Raw genomic sequence first — 18,723 nt, forward strand, 5'->3', positions numbered from 1 at the left:
TTCACATTGAAAGGCTGTTTAAGTGAGCATCATTTTCAATGCACTGTTTTTTTTCCCCTTGCAGTAGTGGCAGTGATATTCACATGTGTGTTGTGCTGTCTCAAATGAGTCATCAAGTTTGAGTTGTTGCTAGCAACATACGCGATGACTGAACAATTTTGGCGCACTTCTTCCATCTTGTCTGCTTGTTTTTGTCCATTGTTGTACAACCCCAAAACAGAAAAAGTTGGGACGTTGTGTAAAATGTGAATAAAAACAGAATGTAATAATCTGCAAATCTCTTAAACTCATATTTTCTTGCAAAAAGGAGACAGACAGCATATCAAATGTTAAAAATGGCCATGGAAATTCATGGAAAATATATGTTAATTTTAAATTTGATACCAGCAACATGTTTCAAAAAAAGTTGGGACAGGGATAACAAAATGCTGGAAAAGGTGTGTAATGATAAAGAAAACAAAAGGAGGATTGTTTCTCAACTAATCAGGGGTGCGTTTCCCAAAACCATTGTTGCTAACCCGTTAGCAACTTAGTTGGTTGGCAATGGGAAATTGCATTGCAACCAACAAAGTTGCTAACTAAGTTAGCAACTATGGTTTTGGGAATTGCACCCCAGGGTAACTGGCAACATGATTGGGTATGAAAAAGAGCATCCCAGAGAGGCAGGGTCTCTTAGAAGTAAAGATGTAGGGGCATTCATCACATCATGTGTAAACCTGTGTGCACAAATGATGAAACAATGTCATTTTAATGCTTCTTAAGATGGATGCTCGTGGTCTTTTGGACTTCAGATTGCACTGCATCAACACCAGACCTGTTTCCACACCTGTCATTGTATGGCTCAGAACAAACTCTGATAACCATTGTCTATGTGCACAGTTTGATACTTAATTCAAAAACTGCAGCCAAAATTGTATTGAGACACGATACAGAAAATACCACCGTCTTATCTGGACCTGAGCTTGTTTAAATCTATCCAAGTATCCAACCTATCTAACTTGTTTTAGTGCTCAGTTCCAAACCCAACATCTATGACAATGTGGAGGAGCATTAGTGCCTACAGCATGGGCATCTTGCACATTTGGCAAAACACAATCAATTTTGAAAGATGTAAGTTATACAGGTTTTGAGCAACATATACTGCCATCCAGGCAATATCTATTCCGGGGAAGACATTGAATATTTCAGGAAAACAATGGCAAAATGAATTCTGTACATATTTAAATAGTATTTATCCATAGAGGAAGAGTCCGTGTGCTAAAATGGCCTGTCTACAGTCCAGATTTGTCAAATTAGGTGCATAATGGAATGAAAAACATGACTAAGAATACCCCATACTGTTGAGCAACTGAAATCGTGTATTGGGGACTAATGGGACAACATTTCACTCTCAAAACTCTAGCAACTGGTCTCCTCAGTTCCTAAACATTTACAGAATTGTGTTAAATGAAGAGAAGTGAAGTGAAGTGAAGTGAAGCAGTACAGTGGTAAACATGCTCCCGTCCCAACTTTTTTTGAAACATGTTGCTGGCATCAAATTCAAAATTAACATATATTTCCCATGAAATAGTCTTTTGATTTTCAACATTAGATATGTTGTCTATGTCCTTTTTGCTGCTAAATATGGGTTGACGAGATTTGTATATTATCACATTTAGTTTTTATTTGCATTTTACACAACGTCCCAACTTTTTCTGTTTTGGGGTTGTATTTTATCAGGAGACCCTAATGTTAAGGGCAGGCCTTCAAGCTCTGACTTCTCGTTTGAATTGGCCGTGATGTTCGCTAGCAGGAGGCTTGGTTGTTTGTGTAGTAGGGTTGGGTATCGTTTGGGTTTTATCCGATACCGGTGCTAAATCGATACTTTTAAAACGGTGCCGGTGCCGAAACGGTGCCTGAACCGGTACTTTTACCGGTGTTTTTAAAATGTTTTAAATTAAAATGGTCTAAAGCATGAATTGCTTTTTATTTATTGATAGGACAAATGTGAACATGAAATTGAACTGTTATTCAATTTACTATCAATATCTCATTGCTCCTATGAATAATACATTTAAATGTTAAAACAGCTTGCCATGCATGCACACACAATTGTAAGCTCTGCTTTCAAGTTTACCCAGTGTAGGCGGTTTGCCATAAGGTATGTTAAAACCGCTTGCCATAAAACTGCCAGGTCATGGACAACAGCATTTGCAAGCAAGCTAATCTAACAGGGACTCTACTTTCCAGTTAATTCAGTATGTTCCCAAATGCTTCAAGAAATTTCATGTCTAAACCCATAACACGCAGTAGTTTTGAACATGTTAGGCTACATGTCGGTGTTGAAGTGTTTAGATTCCCAGCACTAGCCTAGTAGGCATTTTAACAGCAACTATGGCTATGCGCTAACACCAGTCAGCTGAGTTTAATTAGCGATAACTTACGGAGATGGTTTCGTAGCCTCTTTGACAGCTCAGTGACATCAGGTATGTAACCTACATATTCATGTTTTTGCCAGCTAACTTTTAACATGATCTTCATATTGTGATGCTATATGGGCCTCGTGCACATGAAAGATTAATATCATGCCATAACACACCGTGAAATAAAGTTTTCACCTTACAACTTTGCTGATAACATTTCAAATAAATGTCAGTTAGTGCATTAGCAAGGCTATTGTGTAACGTACAGTATAGGCTAGCCTACTGTTGATGTTGTTTCATAGCCTTTTGCTTGTGTGTAGTTAAGCCCACTGCTAGATTTTGACAGGAGCTCGCGATATCGCTTTAAAATAAGCTACTTGGGCTCACGCAAGCTGTCAAACACTGTCCACTCGTCTATGCACCCCTCTGGTTTATACATCCAGTGTTTATCATATGTTAGCTAACTGTATCTGGATGTGTTGCTATCAGAGCAAGACGTTAGAGATGGCGCATGACATGCAGTGATGCCTCGTATAAAAAAATAAATAAATAAATAAATGGGGGAAAAAAACGCTATTTAAGCACCGAAATGAGGCACCGAAATCCACGTTGTTATTCGATGCAGTTACTACCGTTTGCGTTGGCACCGGTGCCATATTAGAACCGTGTTTCGGTGCCCAACCCTAATGTGTAGTGTGCTCAAAGTGTGAGGCCTTAGGTGAGACTGTTCTCCACAGAACTCCATCAGGACACCAACAACTGCTTAGAGAGGTTAGCTTTCCTTAGCAGGGCTGTATGTTAACTTTTTTTGCTCATAGAACTGGTACTACAGAGGTTGATCGTTTTGTAGCACAATTCACAAAATCTCTTGGGGGGGGGGGGGGGGGGGATACTGCACGACAAGTCGATATTGACAAGTAGCTGTAACGTTATAGTGTGCTAACCTCGACAACCCAACAGTATTCTAACAGTATTATATTGTAAAGGATTTCATCCCATCCCAAACACCTCATGTGTAGGCTACACTCTAGAGAACATTTGAAATAAGGCATCACTGGTGCTAAGCTGGTAAATCACCCATAGCACTGACTGTCTTTTTGTAGCATGAGCACTGCAGAGCACTGCAAAGCCCTGCTTCGTGTCCTTACGTAGAAGTGCTTCTGTGCCTCCTTCACTAGATAGGTTGGTAGTGTTGGCAGTCCATGTGAGGTCCTGAGAGATGTGTGTGCAAATGATTTTCTCCTCAAATATGTAGAAAAGCTGTCTCCTGAAGCAGATCCTCAGCTCTTTTGTTTTGGTGGTGCTATCAATTGTAATGCTGTAATGTTTTTACAGTATGTAAACACTGAAATAATATGATGAAAAAATATATGGAAAAAAAATAATAGCAGAGATTTAACGACCTGAATGCCATGGGAGTGCATTGATTCACTGTTGGAGTTCTCAATGGTGGTGTTGGCCGTGGGGTCTCTATAACTTTATATTACATATTTATTAGTGCTGTCAAACGATTACAATTTTTAATCGCGATTAATCACTGAATTCCTATAATTAATCATGATTAATCACATATTTTATCATATGGTTAAAATTCTATTATTTTGCATTTCTACACTTTCCAGGAGTTCATATTAACAATAAAGCAATTATTGTGTATCTTGATTGGGATTCAAATGAAAGCAAAGCAAGTTATTTTATTAACTGAACTTTAAGACGTAGGTCTATTTGATTATTTCAAATCAAATTTCAAAAGATGTGCAGCAGACCTGAGGCAACACAATATATTCTTCAGAAATCTAGCTGATATAAACTGAAATAAATGCTACAGAAGTGCGTGCACAAAATGTAGGCCTACACACATTACAAAGGGCATAACAAACAGAAAATATTATATTCATACTATATTAATTATCTTTGAGTTCAGTTGAAATTAAGGAAGTTTTCAACATGAGTGCATTGCCATTTTATAGGCCTACAGTCTATGGTGTACTGTCACTTGCCACACACATCAGCGCCAAAGTTCTTAACAGGCAAACACTGGATGAACAATGGATTTTATGGAGCAGCGTCGACCAAATATAACTGAATCGTGATTTACACGGCGGCAAAGTGCGATGCTGGTGTGCGGGGTTGTATTGAAAAGAATGAAATCTAATGTAAATGAATGTCGAAAGCAGAGTGCATCGCAAATAGTAGCAGCCAAAGAGGAATGTTGATAACAGAACAAGTGACGGTGAAATAATCTTTGGCGGCACACATTTAATGCGTCAGCCTAGGCTACTACTCTTTGGCCGGCTCGTAAGCCCAAACAAGCAGCATGCCTTTACGTAGCCTAGCCTACTAACGGCGCATCATCATAAAGATACATTTAATCTGCATCACGCCCCATTTTAGAGGAAAACAAGTTAACAATATATTATTGATTCCAATGGGAAAGACAGCTAGTAATCACACGTTGATGTTACATCTATTTTTTTAATTCACAGGACATTCAATCATTTTACTAACACGGCAGTTATGAAGAATTATGTTTATGTAACTTACTCATGTCAAAACTATGTAAATTACCAACCTAATTCGTTTGCAATACCTCATGTTGAGAACAAATTTAGCATGTACACTTACCATAACATCCCATGCAAAACGGTTAGCTTGTTAGCTAGCTAACTGTGGAACTTCAGTATAACATAGCCAATTATCTCACCTAGTTGTAGGAAATAGCTGCAACGTTTGGAGCAAAAGTGTCAAGTGCATGACTCTTGAAAGTTGTGACTCACAGGATAGGATTTGTGTACCTGTAAAAAGGATTTGTGAACCCGTAGCCCCTATTTTGTGTTAACAAGATATAAAAAAAATATGTACAACTTCAACTTTACTGTTACACATTTACGACTTTAGTGTGCACATGCAAAATCTGCAGTTAAATTAGCTCGCCACTTTTGCACCCAATATACCTTCATACTCATCTCGTTGGGAATCTTGGGTGTGATTTGGGCTCAAGTTCCAAATTGTATAACTTTTTTTCCAATATGAACTATGCCTATATGTCCGACTTCGTCATCGTTCAATTTATCCCTTGTGTTTAAAATTTGCGGATAGGCCGATGGTAAGCTTGTTTTTATGCTGGCAACAAAACCAGAACGGTTCGCGAACGTTATTCTTTATTCTAAATGCCATGGTGATAAAGAGAAAGAAGTCAGAAAAGGAATTTACCTTAGACTAGGCTATATCAGAGCCCGTCTACGGACATTCTCTGGCTATATAACCTACTGAAATAGGTTAAGTGTGCGCACAGTTTTTATTGAGTCGGAGTGGCAAGTGCTGCGCATAGTTGCAGTGGAATGTGGCTGTCCAGGGCATTATAAAACTTCTCACTCTTAGACCTACTCATACACGGCGGTGAAATGGCGTATTTAGCTGTCTAAATTCGAATCTGGGGGAGAAATCGTCGGACATCCATGACATCCATGATTATTTTGTTATTCAGCACCCCTGGTCAAAAATATGTTCCTGCGAGCCTGGAAGTAGGCTAGGCTATGATTTGAATGTAGACTGTTGTCAAATTTGGCAAATACAAAACGGGACAAACAATATGGTTCATGCTCTCTCATGCTGTTTCATTCGTGCTGAAAAGGAGGGAGAATGAAACATTAAGCACGTTCCACTTTTGCATAAATAATTCCAAACAGTTTTGGTCAGGGCTGATAATGCAACTGTATTTGACAAAGGAACGATATAGGCTATTTGCTAGTGACAAAATATGAGCTTTCAGTGTGATACGATCTCTTTGTAGATTACGTTTAATTAAAATGTGTTTCATCTGTTCTGGCTATCCCGCTATTTGGATCTTACTGTATCTCACAATGAACAAAATCTCAACACTAAATGAATGATGATCCGTAATTGTCATCAGATAGTCTAGTCATATAGGTAGACATAAGATGAAATAATTAATTCGATAATATTTTCCATCTTTGCAGAGGAAAATTTTTGTGTAAAGGGAATTAAAAGGCCTGTCTCATATAGACGCCTGTCTCTAATACTAGCCTGTGCAGTTTGGCGATTTGGGAAAATAAAAGCCCGGGCTATTATTTGGAGTTTTACGATACGTTAACGCCGTTAATAACGCGTTTAACTGACAGCACTAATATATATACATTGAATAAGAAAATATGAAAAAAAAAAAACATGATTTCCAAGTTAAGTAACTAATCAGATCCTTCATTACAATCTAGTTATTTAAAAATAAACGTAGACATCTGGCATGGGATCATAATGGGTAATAATGCTTGATCAACGTTCCAAACAAAGTAGCAAAACAACCAGGTGAAATAATTCAAACAAACAAATTAGCTTGCAAGGACATTCGGGGAAAATACTGCTCAGAACTGGATGTGAGACCAGAGCTGAAATCGCTCCCTCACTGAATGCCTCTCTGACTTAAAATCCTCACCAAATCTTCCCATCTCACTCTCAACATTGATGGCTCATCTGTCCACTCCACCCCTGTTGTTAAAAACCTTGGCATTCAGCTTGACTCCACCCTTAGCTTTGATCCTCATATCAAATCACTCACTAAGATTGCTTTTTTTCACCTCCGTAACATTGCACGCCTCCGACCCTTCCTCTCTGCTAGTGATGCACAGACTTTGGTTCACTCTTTCATTATGTCCCGTTTAGATTACTGCAACTCACTTTTCCTTGGTCTCCCCACTAAAACCCTTCAAAGACTACAATATATTCAAAACTCTGCAGCTAGGCTCCTCACCCATACCAGACGATCAGCACACATCACCCCCATTCTCCATCAACTCCATTGGCTACCAGTTCCGTCCCGGATCAAATACAAAGTACTACTACTCACCTTCAAAGCCCTCCACAACCTTGCTCCCCCCTACATCTGCGACCTCCTAACCCCTTACACTCCTTCCCGCTCACTCAGATCCTCTGACCAAAACCTCTTGGCTATCCCCCGCTCCAGACTCTCCACCCTGGGTGGCAGGTCCTTCAGTGCCTTGGCCCCCAAACTCTGGAACTCCCTCCCCCAACCCCTTCGTGCCTGTCCTTCTCTTCCTTTCTTCAAAGCACATCTCAAGACCTTTCTGTTTAATGATCACTTCTCCTCCACACCCAACACATAGTTCCTACAGATAACTTGTCTTTGTTGTATTGTTTTGTTTGTTTGTTATTGTATTTCCCTGCCTTTGTCTCTGTTGTATTGTTTGTTTGTTTTTGTGTTTCCCTGCCTTCCTACTATGTAAAGCGACCTTGGGTTTGAGAAAGGCACTATATAAAATAAACATATTATTATTATTATTATTATTATTATTATTATTATTATTATTATTATTATTATAGCTGAAATGCGCTCTCTCACAACATATTGTGAATGATTGGGGTTGCCAACATTTTGTGACGTCAAAATAGGGTCACCTGAACAGTCAGGCTATATTACATTAGATTAGATTAGATTCAACTTTATTGTCATTTAGCAGAGTACAGGTACAGAGCCAATGAAATGCAGTTGACATCCAACCAGAAGTGCAAAGAAACATTGTGCCAAGTGCAGGTAGAGTATGGCTGTGCTGTGTAGACAATAGAGATTAATAATGTACAGTGTATAGTTGGATAAATACAGGTTTCCAGATGACATGTCTACAGAGATAAATGGAGTATATATGTTGAGTATAAATAGACGTTCTATATAACTAATATATATATACGTACGTACAGTATATTGCTCAGGTTTATGGGCAGGCTATGAAATATAAAATAAATATATGTGTGAACATGTCTGATTTTTTTTTTTTACCTGATAATCAACCATGTCTGACACTACTACCAGCCCCGTAGCACTATTTCTAGGTCCACACGGGTGAGGCAAAGTCCTTTTATGGTTATGGTTATGGGATTTGGCAGACGCCTTTATCCAAAGCGACACACAAATGCAAAAACAACATAATATTTAAAATTTAACAGGGAACAGATTAGAATGTTGGTCAAACTATAATAAGGAGAATAGCAATAATAAACAGCAATGTCAATTCAATCAATAGCCTAATAAATTAATCAATGAAAATGAGGGAAAAAAGCAATAATAAACAATAATGTCCATTCAATCAATAATATAAAAACAATGACATGGTAAGACTACATTAAGGAAAATATCAATAATAAACAATAATGTCAAATTAATCTACAGCCTAATGGAAATAAAACAATATTATACAAACCATAACGCATAAGAAGCGCTTAAAGAACTAAGTGCATGTTGAACAGGAATGTATTTAACGACCCAAAACCCCGTCTTAAATGACCCAAAACTACCACAGGAACAGAGAGCACTGGGCAACTCATTCCACCAACATGGAACCACTGAGGAAAAGAGTCTTGAATTAGACCTGATGTTTATGACTGGTCGACACAACAGACGCTCATCAGAAGACCGCAGTGGGGGTTTGCGGGATGTAAGTCTTGATTATTGAATTAAAATAACTAGGAGCAGATCCAGTCAGTGTCCTATAGGCCAAAGTGAGAGCTTTAAATTTAATTCTGGCTACTATAGGGAGCCAATGAAGAGTAACTAGGATAGGAGATACATGTGTCCTCTTTGGCTGATTGAAGACGAGGCGTGCTCCAGCATTCTGAATCAGCTGTAATGATCTTATTTCACAAGCGGGTAAGCCAGCTAATAGTGAATTACAATAGTCCAGCTTGGAGATGACCATGGTCTGAACAAGAAGTTGTGTGGAATCTTGTCCGATAAGGTCTGATCTTCCTTTCTTTCAAAATTCCTTTTATTGGTTTTCGATTAACACAGACAAAGTACAACCTGATTATTTAAGAATTAACCTGCCCCTCCCACGCCTCCCACCACCACCCATCCCCCACCCTCCCACCTTATCTCAGCTCATAATACACAACATCATAAGGGATAAAATAATAATAATAATAAAAATAATAATAATAAATAAGGGATACAATAAAGGATATAATAATAATAATAATAATAATAATAATAATAATAATAATAATAAAAAGCAAGGATCAAATCAAGCCGAGCACTACATATCAAAAGTGGATAAATAATAACAATAATAATAACAATAAACAAAACAAAACAAAACAAAACAAAACAAAACAAACACACAAAAAACAGGAAAAACCAAGACCAATTGGAAAGTGCAGCCAGTTAGTGAAGATGAAATGCCTACGAGTGCCCGCAAAGGAGTTGGATGGAAGTCAAGGGCATAACTGATAAGGCAACCACTCTATGATTTAATCACAAGTTCGGGGTTGTGGAAATAATCTAGAAATGATCCCCAAACCTTATAGAATTCTTCCTTAGATCCATGCAATGAATGGCGTATTTTCTCCAGTGTTAGGCTGGATAATAGATCACTTAACCACAGCAAATGAGTAGGTAAAGGGATATGTGTAGACGACTGCCATGTTTGTGTTACGAAATAACCCTATACATTTCTATGGGAGATTCTTTGAGTGCTGTGTCTCCTCATTAGAAAGTCTCTGGCTTAGGTATGAACAAAAAGGTTAACGCACGGGTGGATTTAATCATTGTGAGGGGCTTTGTTTCTGACATTTCTTTTCAAACTGAAAGTATGTAAATGTGAGGTCAATGCAGAATTGCCATTGACCTCATCTACTTACTACCCAGAGTATCTGCTACATGTATGGACCATCCCCCCCCACCCCACCCAACACACACACCCCTTCCTCACACTACCCAGAGTACCTACTGCATGAATGCCCCCCCCCCCCCAACACACAAACACCTCCCTTAAACTACTGCATGCACTGCAGTACTGAACTGTGTGCAGCGTGTGCTATGTCAGCTTGTGAGCTTCATGTCTCTGTGCTGTTTGAGATCTGTACCTTATTGCATGTAAAAGTTCTGAAGTTCAGGAGTTGGCTTATGGTGTCATACAGGTGGTGACCAGCAGGTGTCACTACAGATTTTCTTTCCCTGTGACCCCTACTGGTGTGTCCTCCCCACCTCCTGAGCAGTAATGTAAAATACATAATAGAATAGGAAGCCAGACCTAGCTGCCATACAAACAGACGTTTGTTAGCCTAAAACAGAATAAGTTCCCAGTGTGTGAATAGGGCAGGATTACATTATTCAGTCGCAAGCTTTGTGTTTGCCTTTAGGCCTATATGATAATACACCTTAAACACTGACTGATGCAGTGTTTCCTCTAGGATTTTTTTAAGCAGTGGGGGCAGGCCTGTCCGAACCCCCCCCCCCCCCCCCGGCCCACGGAACTGACAACTGACACTTCGCTGCCACTTATATGTATTCACCTCTATTCACACACAATGAGGCATTATTTTCAGTTGTGATTGAGCTGTATATTTGGAGAATCTACAACAGGTCTGCACAATGAATTTTGAAAGGCAACTGCGACGTCTGCCCCATTTCTGATACCGTGGGGGAAGAAAATGAAACCGTGGGGGGCCGCCACTACCAAGTCAACATAGAGGAAACACTGTGATGGCAGTGCCATGTTTGTCTAACAGGTGTTGCCAAAGTACCATGTTTGCATAAAGATAGTTTTCCATGTGAATTTTGAATGAGACTTCTCGTGCAGATGTATTTGCGTTTGTCCGTTTGTGCTTCACACACAGCTCTGCTCTCCCTTTTGTGCATGTTCTTGTCACTGTGATGATGAATGAATATAATATAATATAATATAATATAATATAATATAATATAATATAATATAATGTAAGTCACTGGTCAAGAAGGGAAACTGACAAGCAAGCACGTAATTCATAAACACAACTTAGAATCAGCTGTGCCATCATCATTAGGTGTGTTTTTCATCAGATAGCAGCTTACAAGAACTGTTCTTCATAAAGAAATGCATGCTGGACTTCACACAATACATGTTGGCATATATCTGTAGATCTGATGGACATTCCTACCCTACAGATCTGATCTGTATGTAGATACACGTCATTGACGTCACGTCAAGTTAAGTCAGGTCAAGTTTATTTATATAGCGCATTTCATACACAGAGGTCATTCAATGTGCTTTACATAAACAAACCAAAAAACAAAGGCAAAAGTATTAAAAGTAATAAAAGACAATTTATTTCATACTATTTATATATTTACATTGACTGCATTATATACTATTTATTTATTTACTATTTATTTTTTGAGGAGCAAAAAAACACAAGAAGTTTACTCGTATACCCGTACTTTATACCCTTATAATGAGATGTAATAAAGATATCTTGAATCTTGAATTCATTAGAGTAGCATTACATACCATCCAGTATTTCATGATCATAGACCCAGAAATCCCAGATAGAAGAGAAACATGCCCCCCACCATGCGCACCCGCTAAACCTGTCCTCTGTCCTGTGCAGTGTGCAACCCCCAAACCCTTCCCCATGTGTGTAATATTGTGTGTGTTATGCTGTCCAGAGTGTAGCTCAAAGCAGGAGCAGGGGCTTTAGTTTCCTCTCTGACGGAGTCTGCAGTTCCAGGGGCACTTTGTGCAATGGGCCGGGGCTGTTGCCGCGGTAACTGACGTAGCTAGGGATCCTCCAGTCACAGACGGCGTCCAGGTGATGGGTGCTGGTGCCCTTGTCCTGCCTTGCCAGCGCCCATGAGGTGATGCCCGCCAGCAGGCTGTTGGCACAGCTCAGCCACAGCGTGTTGACGCTGACGTAGGAGGGCACTGACAGCTGTAGCAGCTGGCTGCTCAGGTGCAGTAGCAGGTATGGGCACCACGGCACGGCGAACAGTAGCACGCAGGTAACATAGAGGGGCGGTCCCCGCTGGCACGGGGGCTGCCCCTCCATCTCAACGGACCAGATGGGCAGGTCGGTGTGGGTGAGGGGCATTTTGCTGTTGAAGACGGGCAGGTCGGCGTGGGTGAGGGGCATTTTGCTGTTGGAGACGGGCAGGTCGGCGTGGGTGAGGGGCATTTTGCTGTTGGAGACGGGCAGGTCGGCGTGGGTGAGGGGCATTTTGCTGTTGGAGACGGGCAGGTCGCTGTGGGCCGTGCCGACCGCCTCCCTTTCCACCGTCAGGCGGTGGATGAGGCGTGTCCAGCGTGGGACGTGGGGCAGGTGGAGCAGCAGTACGACGCCGACCGCCATGAGCAGCACCAGGCAGAAGAGACTGACCTCCCACGCTACCCGCACCTCACACACCCGCGCCCACCCAACCAGCTGCGGCGGCCTCAGCTTCACCTCCAGCACTGACGGGTCAGTATGGCCTGCCGAGTACAGCCCGGCTAGAACCCACAGCGCCAGCACTGCCCCGCCCTGACCCACGCTGCCCCCTAACTGGCGGGCTCCCCGCCGGTCCGCGTAGGCGTAGTCCAGCGACCCCAGCGCCAGCACGGGCAGTGGCAGGAGCGCGTAGACGGCGGAGGCGTGAGTGAGCACGAGGGCCTGGTAACCTGGGTAACCTTGAGGGTCGCCCAGCAGCCGGGTAACGGCCAGCGTGGTGGCCAGCAGGAAGTCGGCCAGGCAGAGCGACAGGAAGCAGAGGCCCATTAAGGAGCGTGTTGGCCGCTGGCCGCCGTAGCTGCACGCCAGCAGGACGCAGTTCAGCAGAACCTTGATCAGCAACAGGGACAGGAAGTCCGGTGTGTGCTCCTCCCAGTCCGCATCCCAGTCCGCCCTCTCCTGCAGGACGGCCAATATGCTGTGGTTGTCTAGCAACATGGCTGTTTGCTCGGCTCACTGGCGCCACCTGGAGAAGTTCAAGGGAACAGCAATAGTTGGGTAATTTTGGCACATTCCCGTGGTTTCGCGGCATACCTTTTTAAATACCCCTACTGTCTCCCTACCAGCTCCTCCAACCCCAGCACGAATAATAGATTAACCAAACGTGACGGCACAATGAATCCTTGCAATACTGGGTTGGAGGAGCTGGCAGGGAGACAGTTGGTAAGTGTTCTTAACAGTCTTCTGTAATAAACTCCGGGTTCGCTAACTACGTTGTTGGTGCTTTGTTTTATGTGTAGGGTCCTTGAGCAAGCTACTGACGAGGGTTGGTGCTGTTTTGAACATTATTACTGGTTAAAAAATGCTATTTGGGAAGCGTTTTTCTCATGGCCCTTAGCTAATCCACTCTTTGTGATTTGGGGCTATAGCGTATACCGGAGCAAGCTCTGTAGTGGTTGACCAATGAAAAATACTGTCTCCACAGCTTATTTATACTCTACATTTATACTCTACTTATCTCTGTAGACATGTCTTCTGGAAAACCTGTATTTATCCAACTATACACTGTACATTATTAATCTCTATTGTCTACAAAACTGCATAGAATACCGTACTCTTGTACCTACGTAGCTACACTTGGTATTTGCGCACATGAAACTTGAAAGTTGCATTCCCACAGTTAAACGACATGGGGAGAAGGATGACATGCAAAACAACGCTGTCTCGGAGAGCATAGACCTGCATCAAAAAATTACCCAATCTTTTTTAACTTTTTTTTTACTACTTTTAAAGTTGGATGGGTTTTTCGGTCATGCTGCTCACTTTAGCCGTTTATGAATAGGTAAAACCTGCCGATTAAGCGAGTTTGTAAATTAAATACAATTATTTGATATTGCTGGACCACAAGTGTAATTCGGCTGCTATTAATCTACTGTACTGTTGCCTGGTGGCAGTAGCGTGATAACATTGCAAACAGTTAAGCAGTCTGACAAGTCCGTTTAGTACTAGTTCAATATTTGGCAAATGACGTAACAGAAACTTAAGCACATTTTATGTTTGTATGCGAGATGTATTTAGAGGTTGAAGTCTGTTACACCGCCTATGTAAATGGCCCTGTCGTATGAGACTACAGCCTCAGGATGGGCACAGAAGGACCTTCACATGCATTGGTTCAGGAGCACCTTACCTTTCAGAGACGACACCCCCAGTTCTCCTATGGGTCAGGGGTCAGACAGAGGGTCACAACGCCAGCGCTATACTGGTGGGCTGAAGCAGGTGTGTTGGAGATGGGCTGCAGTCTCTCTCCTCGAAGGCAAAATCACATCCAAGCAATGCTGCCTACAGAGAAATACAGAGAAAAACCCTAGTCAGTATATGATGTTGACAGATCAGAATGACTATGCAGGATCTGTGTGTGTGTTTAATTACACAGTGTTCTACAGATAACTAGCAAAATAATTGAAATCCGTAGGTCTGTGCATACAGGTGAAGAGCCATCCACAGAAACAAAGAGATTAGAAGTAAGAACATGTTTAGTCACCGTTGTCTGAATTTGACTAGCTTTTTAATGCTAAAAAATCTGCACTCTGTGGTTTATTAAGATTATGTGACCTGCTCGTTTTGTTGTCCAGACGCTTGATTAGTCCAGCCTGTGTTTGACTCCTAGAGTTTGCGAGTGTTGGGAGGCAACGTTAAAGGCAGCTTCTGTGGCAGTGTGGTGGTGACATACTTAAGCTCAAAGTTGTGTCCATATGTCGTTAGAGCTGTAAATCAGATATGAAGGCCATCAGTACAACGCAATCGACACCCCCACCCCAAACACACACACCCACCAAAGGGGTCAAAGAGTAAACATCATAATACACCATGATGGATGGAGGACTTTACCGTGACACAGGTCCAGCCACAAGTGTCTAGAGTACTGGTGAATCGACGACTATCCTCCTGTGTGTGTGTGTGTGTGTAGGTGTGTAGGTAGGTCTGACTTAAAGCTTGTTGTGTGAGTACTGAGCTCCTCCCCTGTCCCCACGCCCCTTTACGATCCAGCAAAGGAACAAAGGAAGTAGACACAGATACACACAACCACACACACAACCACAGCCTGAGGTTTGGAGAAACGGGTTTAACAAGACGATCGGGGTTCAGGAATCTATTACATTCAGATGCAGACAATACAATATGCATATCAAAGACTCAACAGGCCATGCAGGCCTGTAGGTGTAAGGCCTAGTCCACACGTACCAAACCGATCTTTTTTTCCTCCGTCTTCCCTGGAACCGTATCAAGAATATTTGCGTCCAAACGGATCCATCTCAACACGACTCAACACATACCCCAGGCCTATAGACCGGTTTCAGGTCCCTAACAACCGTAGTCAAGAACGAACTCGGACAAGCACTAGTTGTTTACACTGACAGCGCATAGAAAACATTCAACCTTTATTTATTCTCGGAGGGTCATTGAGGGAAGCCCTCATTTTCAATGAAGCCGAGATAACAGAAACAATGAAGTAACAAAATGTAAAATGAGAGAGGGAAAAAAAAAGTATAGGTCTAGGCCTATAAATAAAATAAAACAAAGTAAAATAAATAAATAATAAGATATACATTATAGAGGAGGGAGGGGAAAAATACATAAAATCTTAATAATAATAATAATAATAATAAAGACATTTACTTAAAGCAGGTACAAATTGACATAGGAAGGTTTGTGATTACAGATCTGAATTGATTATAGGAAAGTATAGAGTTCATTTTTATATTACACTGAAGATTATTCCAGGAAGTAGGGGCACTATAACATGGATACGAGGAACCTTGAGCATCAAACAGTCATTTGATCTGGTCTGATAGGGACCAGAATTCCACACAAGCATGTCTGAAATATAACCTGGTAATTTCCCAACAACACCTTTTGTAAATAAACAGATGCCAATGATTTTGTCTCCTCTCTGTCAAAGATGACCAACCCACCTTACCATAAAGGACACAATGATGAGTGCTATAGCCATCACCAGTAATGAATCTCAGGGCAGAATGGTAGACTGATCCAGGGCTTTAAGTGAACAAGCAGTAGCATTTTTATATATCACATCACCATAGTCTAAAACTGACATGAAAACTGCTTCAACAACTTGTTTCCTACTTTCCATAGGGAGGCTGGCTTTGTTTCTGTAGAAGAAACCTATTTTTTTTCTCAGTGTTTTTGCTAGGATGGCTATATGGTAGGTAAATGTGAGTTTTGCATCCAGCCAGATACCAAGATATTTGTATTCAGAGACTATCAATCCTTGAACCAGTTACAGTGGTTATTTGCATGCCATTAAACAAGCTGGCTGAATATAAGATGAAGAATAAAAACATATTGCCGAAATATTTCGGTGTAGCCGAGTCTGGATTGTTTTCATCTAGAGGTGTAGCGGATTTACCTATGAAAAAGCAACGGATTTTACGAAAGGTAAACATGTGGCCAGTCACTGTAAAGTTAGGTTAGGCTTAAGCTAATGTTAGCGTTAGGGCTTCGACTGCACAAACAATTAGTTTAGATTTAGTGAGAACATTACCTACTCAAAGGGTACATAATGACAGGGGTGGACAATCATTTCCCCCTGAGGTCAGAGGATAATTACTTTGATAAAGTAGCCTATGCTGGCCACACGTTGAACGATTGACTGAAATAACGTTACAATGCACAAAATGCATTGTGCTGGATGTTAACTGACAGGACAGGAGCCTATGACGGATTAGCTATAAATTAGGCTACCTAGTTACCTTAGGCCTATGCAATAACGTTACTTGCAAGCCCATGTCTTCTTTTTTAAAACAAACAACTCAAATGGAGTGTCAACTTTAACTTTAGGCTAGAAGCTACCCTGCATATTGTCATTTGCGTGAAATATAGGCGTTAGCCTCCGTTCTCATGGATCATAAGTCTCTCATTAAAATGATATGCTGAGGAATATGATTTTAAAAAAAAAACGTTGTTAACGTCACTACCCTATGTTATTTAGCCTACATGACTTAAGTTTTTCCTCTTGAGCATGAAGATAACATTTGTGGCATAACTTCGTAGCTTCATAATGCATGCTTCGTATCCAAATGTCTAGCACCTAGGCCTGCCTACTTTATTGGCGTTTTAAACATTTTTAGCTTTGAACGGACACATCACAAAAAAATGAAATGTCTCCTGTACCACACAGGGGAATTTCCGTCTGCTTTTCTCTGCCAAAAGTTAACAATTTTCAAGCTCCTTGCGTCTTTCTCTCAATGTATTGCTATACGGCTCTGGCTCTGGGTTTGCTTGTCCTCTTGTCCTATTCTTGACTACGGTTGTTAGGGACCTGAAACCGGTCTATATGTGGCACTGTTTCTTTACAGAAATTGACCAAAACTTGCGCTTTACAAACAGACAGAATAGGCTACGACGAAATGGCTAGTGCAAGGAAACCAGAATTGTTTGTGTGGACTTATGGTGAACTGTCAACTGTAGTCAACTGTAAAACTAATAAACTTTATTTTACGGTTTGTGAAGGGTGCAGTCCCGTCCTTTATTTGGCTAATGCAGGTAGGCCTACTAATCACCTTTACTTTCTTTGGTTGTAGGATAGTCCGTGATTCACATTAGTTTTGGCTATCACCGCAATTAGGCTACTAAACGCAAGGCTTACCCAAGTTCTAGGCTATTCTTTCGCCACATTTATAATATTGCTATAAAACCTTCGTTAGTAACAGTCAATACTTTTGCCTGCATCAAATCGCGCATTCGCATTCAGTGTGCTACCATCGGCTTAACGTGAGTTCTAAGCGTCTTTGTAGGCCTATGCTTATATCTGATTTCACTCGACTGTGAATGCATGTATGTTGTAAGACATGTAAAATAAATGAATGACACTGGCACTACGCACAAATTAATGTAGCCTAAACGTACACCGCACTTTCCTAATAACTTAAGTTCTCGCGTCACTGACAGTAGCTAGATAGAATGCATAAAAAAACACCGGAAAACAGTGTTCAGTCCACCAAGTCATAAGCTATCGGCGCTGCGTAGCACCAGTTATGTTATGATATTTATCTTACGGAGTGTAATCGTAGGTAATGTCATGTATGAAAAGTAGTATTGTTAGGCAATACTATAAGTGCAAGTCCAGGGCAGCTGAGGTGTGGCGATTACATCATCGATACGCGAGCAGGATGTGCGGTTTCGCTGCAAACGGGCTACGGTTTCAGATTTTTCCACTCTGGGACCAGGGGGCGTATTACAGAAACTTCCTAACTCGTAAATCCTATCTTATCTGTTTGGTAACTAGTTCTACGGTAACAAGGGTTAGGATCGGATTTAGGAAAAAAGTCATTACAGAACGGCCGATCCTAAAGTCAGTTTCTTATCTTAACTCCAGATAGGAAATGTGTACTACAGAAATATCCTAAGTTACCAAAATCCTAAATAAACTGTCCTAACTTTAGGATGACTCATCAGCTCTCCTAACTGTCAAATTACTGTTAAAAATAAGCGAGATGGCAGCTCTTTTGTTACATGTAGCGCAGGTACTGTCTGTATAAATCGTCTTGTAAATAAACTACTAGTGCTTTTTCAAAGTTCACAATGTCTCGTT

The 18,723-nt window shown here is 41.1% G+C and overlaps 2 protein-coding genes across 2 annotated transcripts in view; one reads left to right on the forward strand and one right to left on the reverse strand.

Annotated features, from left to right (window-relative positions):
• Window positions 1-18,723, forward strand: part of ppih (peptidylprolyl isomerase H (cyclophilin H)) — a 92,646-nt gene that overhangs the window by 2,256 nt on the left and 71,667 nt on the right. The gene's annotated exons all lie outside the window — the stretch shown is intronic.
• Window positions 11,399-15,104, reverse strand: LOC143114895 (uncharacterized). The gene is made up of 4 exons (XM_076276734.1): window positions 15,000-15,104; window positions 14,724-14,875; window positions 14,299-14,450; window positions 11,399-13,137 (listed from the first exon to the last, which is right to left on the reverse strand). The coding sequence occupies exon 4, from the start codon at window positions 13,107-13,109 to the stop codon at window positions 11,865-11,867; it is 1,245 nt and encodes a 414-aa protein (XP_076132849.1). The 5' UTR covers window positions 13,110-13,137; window positions 14,299-14,450; window positions 14,724-14,875; window positions 15,000-15,104; the 3' UTR covers window positions 11,399-11,864.

The sequence above is a fragment of the Alosa pseudoharengus genome, unplaced genomic scaffold, assembly GCF_046254945.1.
Source record: "Alosa pseudoharengus isolate Yale_2024_CS ecotype anadromous, Long Island Sound unplaced genomic scaffold, YU_APseudo_1.1 YU_APseudo_1.1_scf_9, whole genome shotgun sequence".
NCBI classification, from domain to species: Eukaryota; Metazoa; Chordata; class Actinopteri; order Clupeiformes; family Clupeidae; genus Alosa; species Alosa pseudoharengus.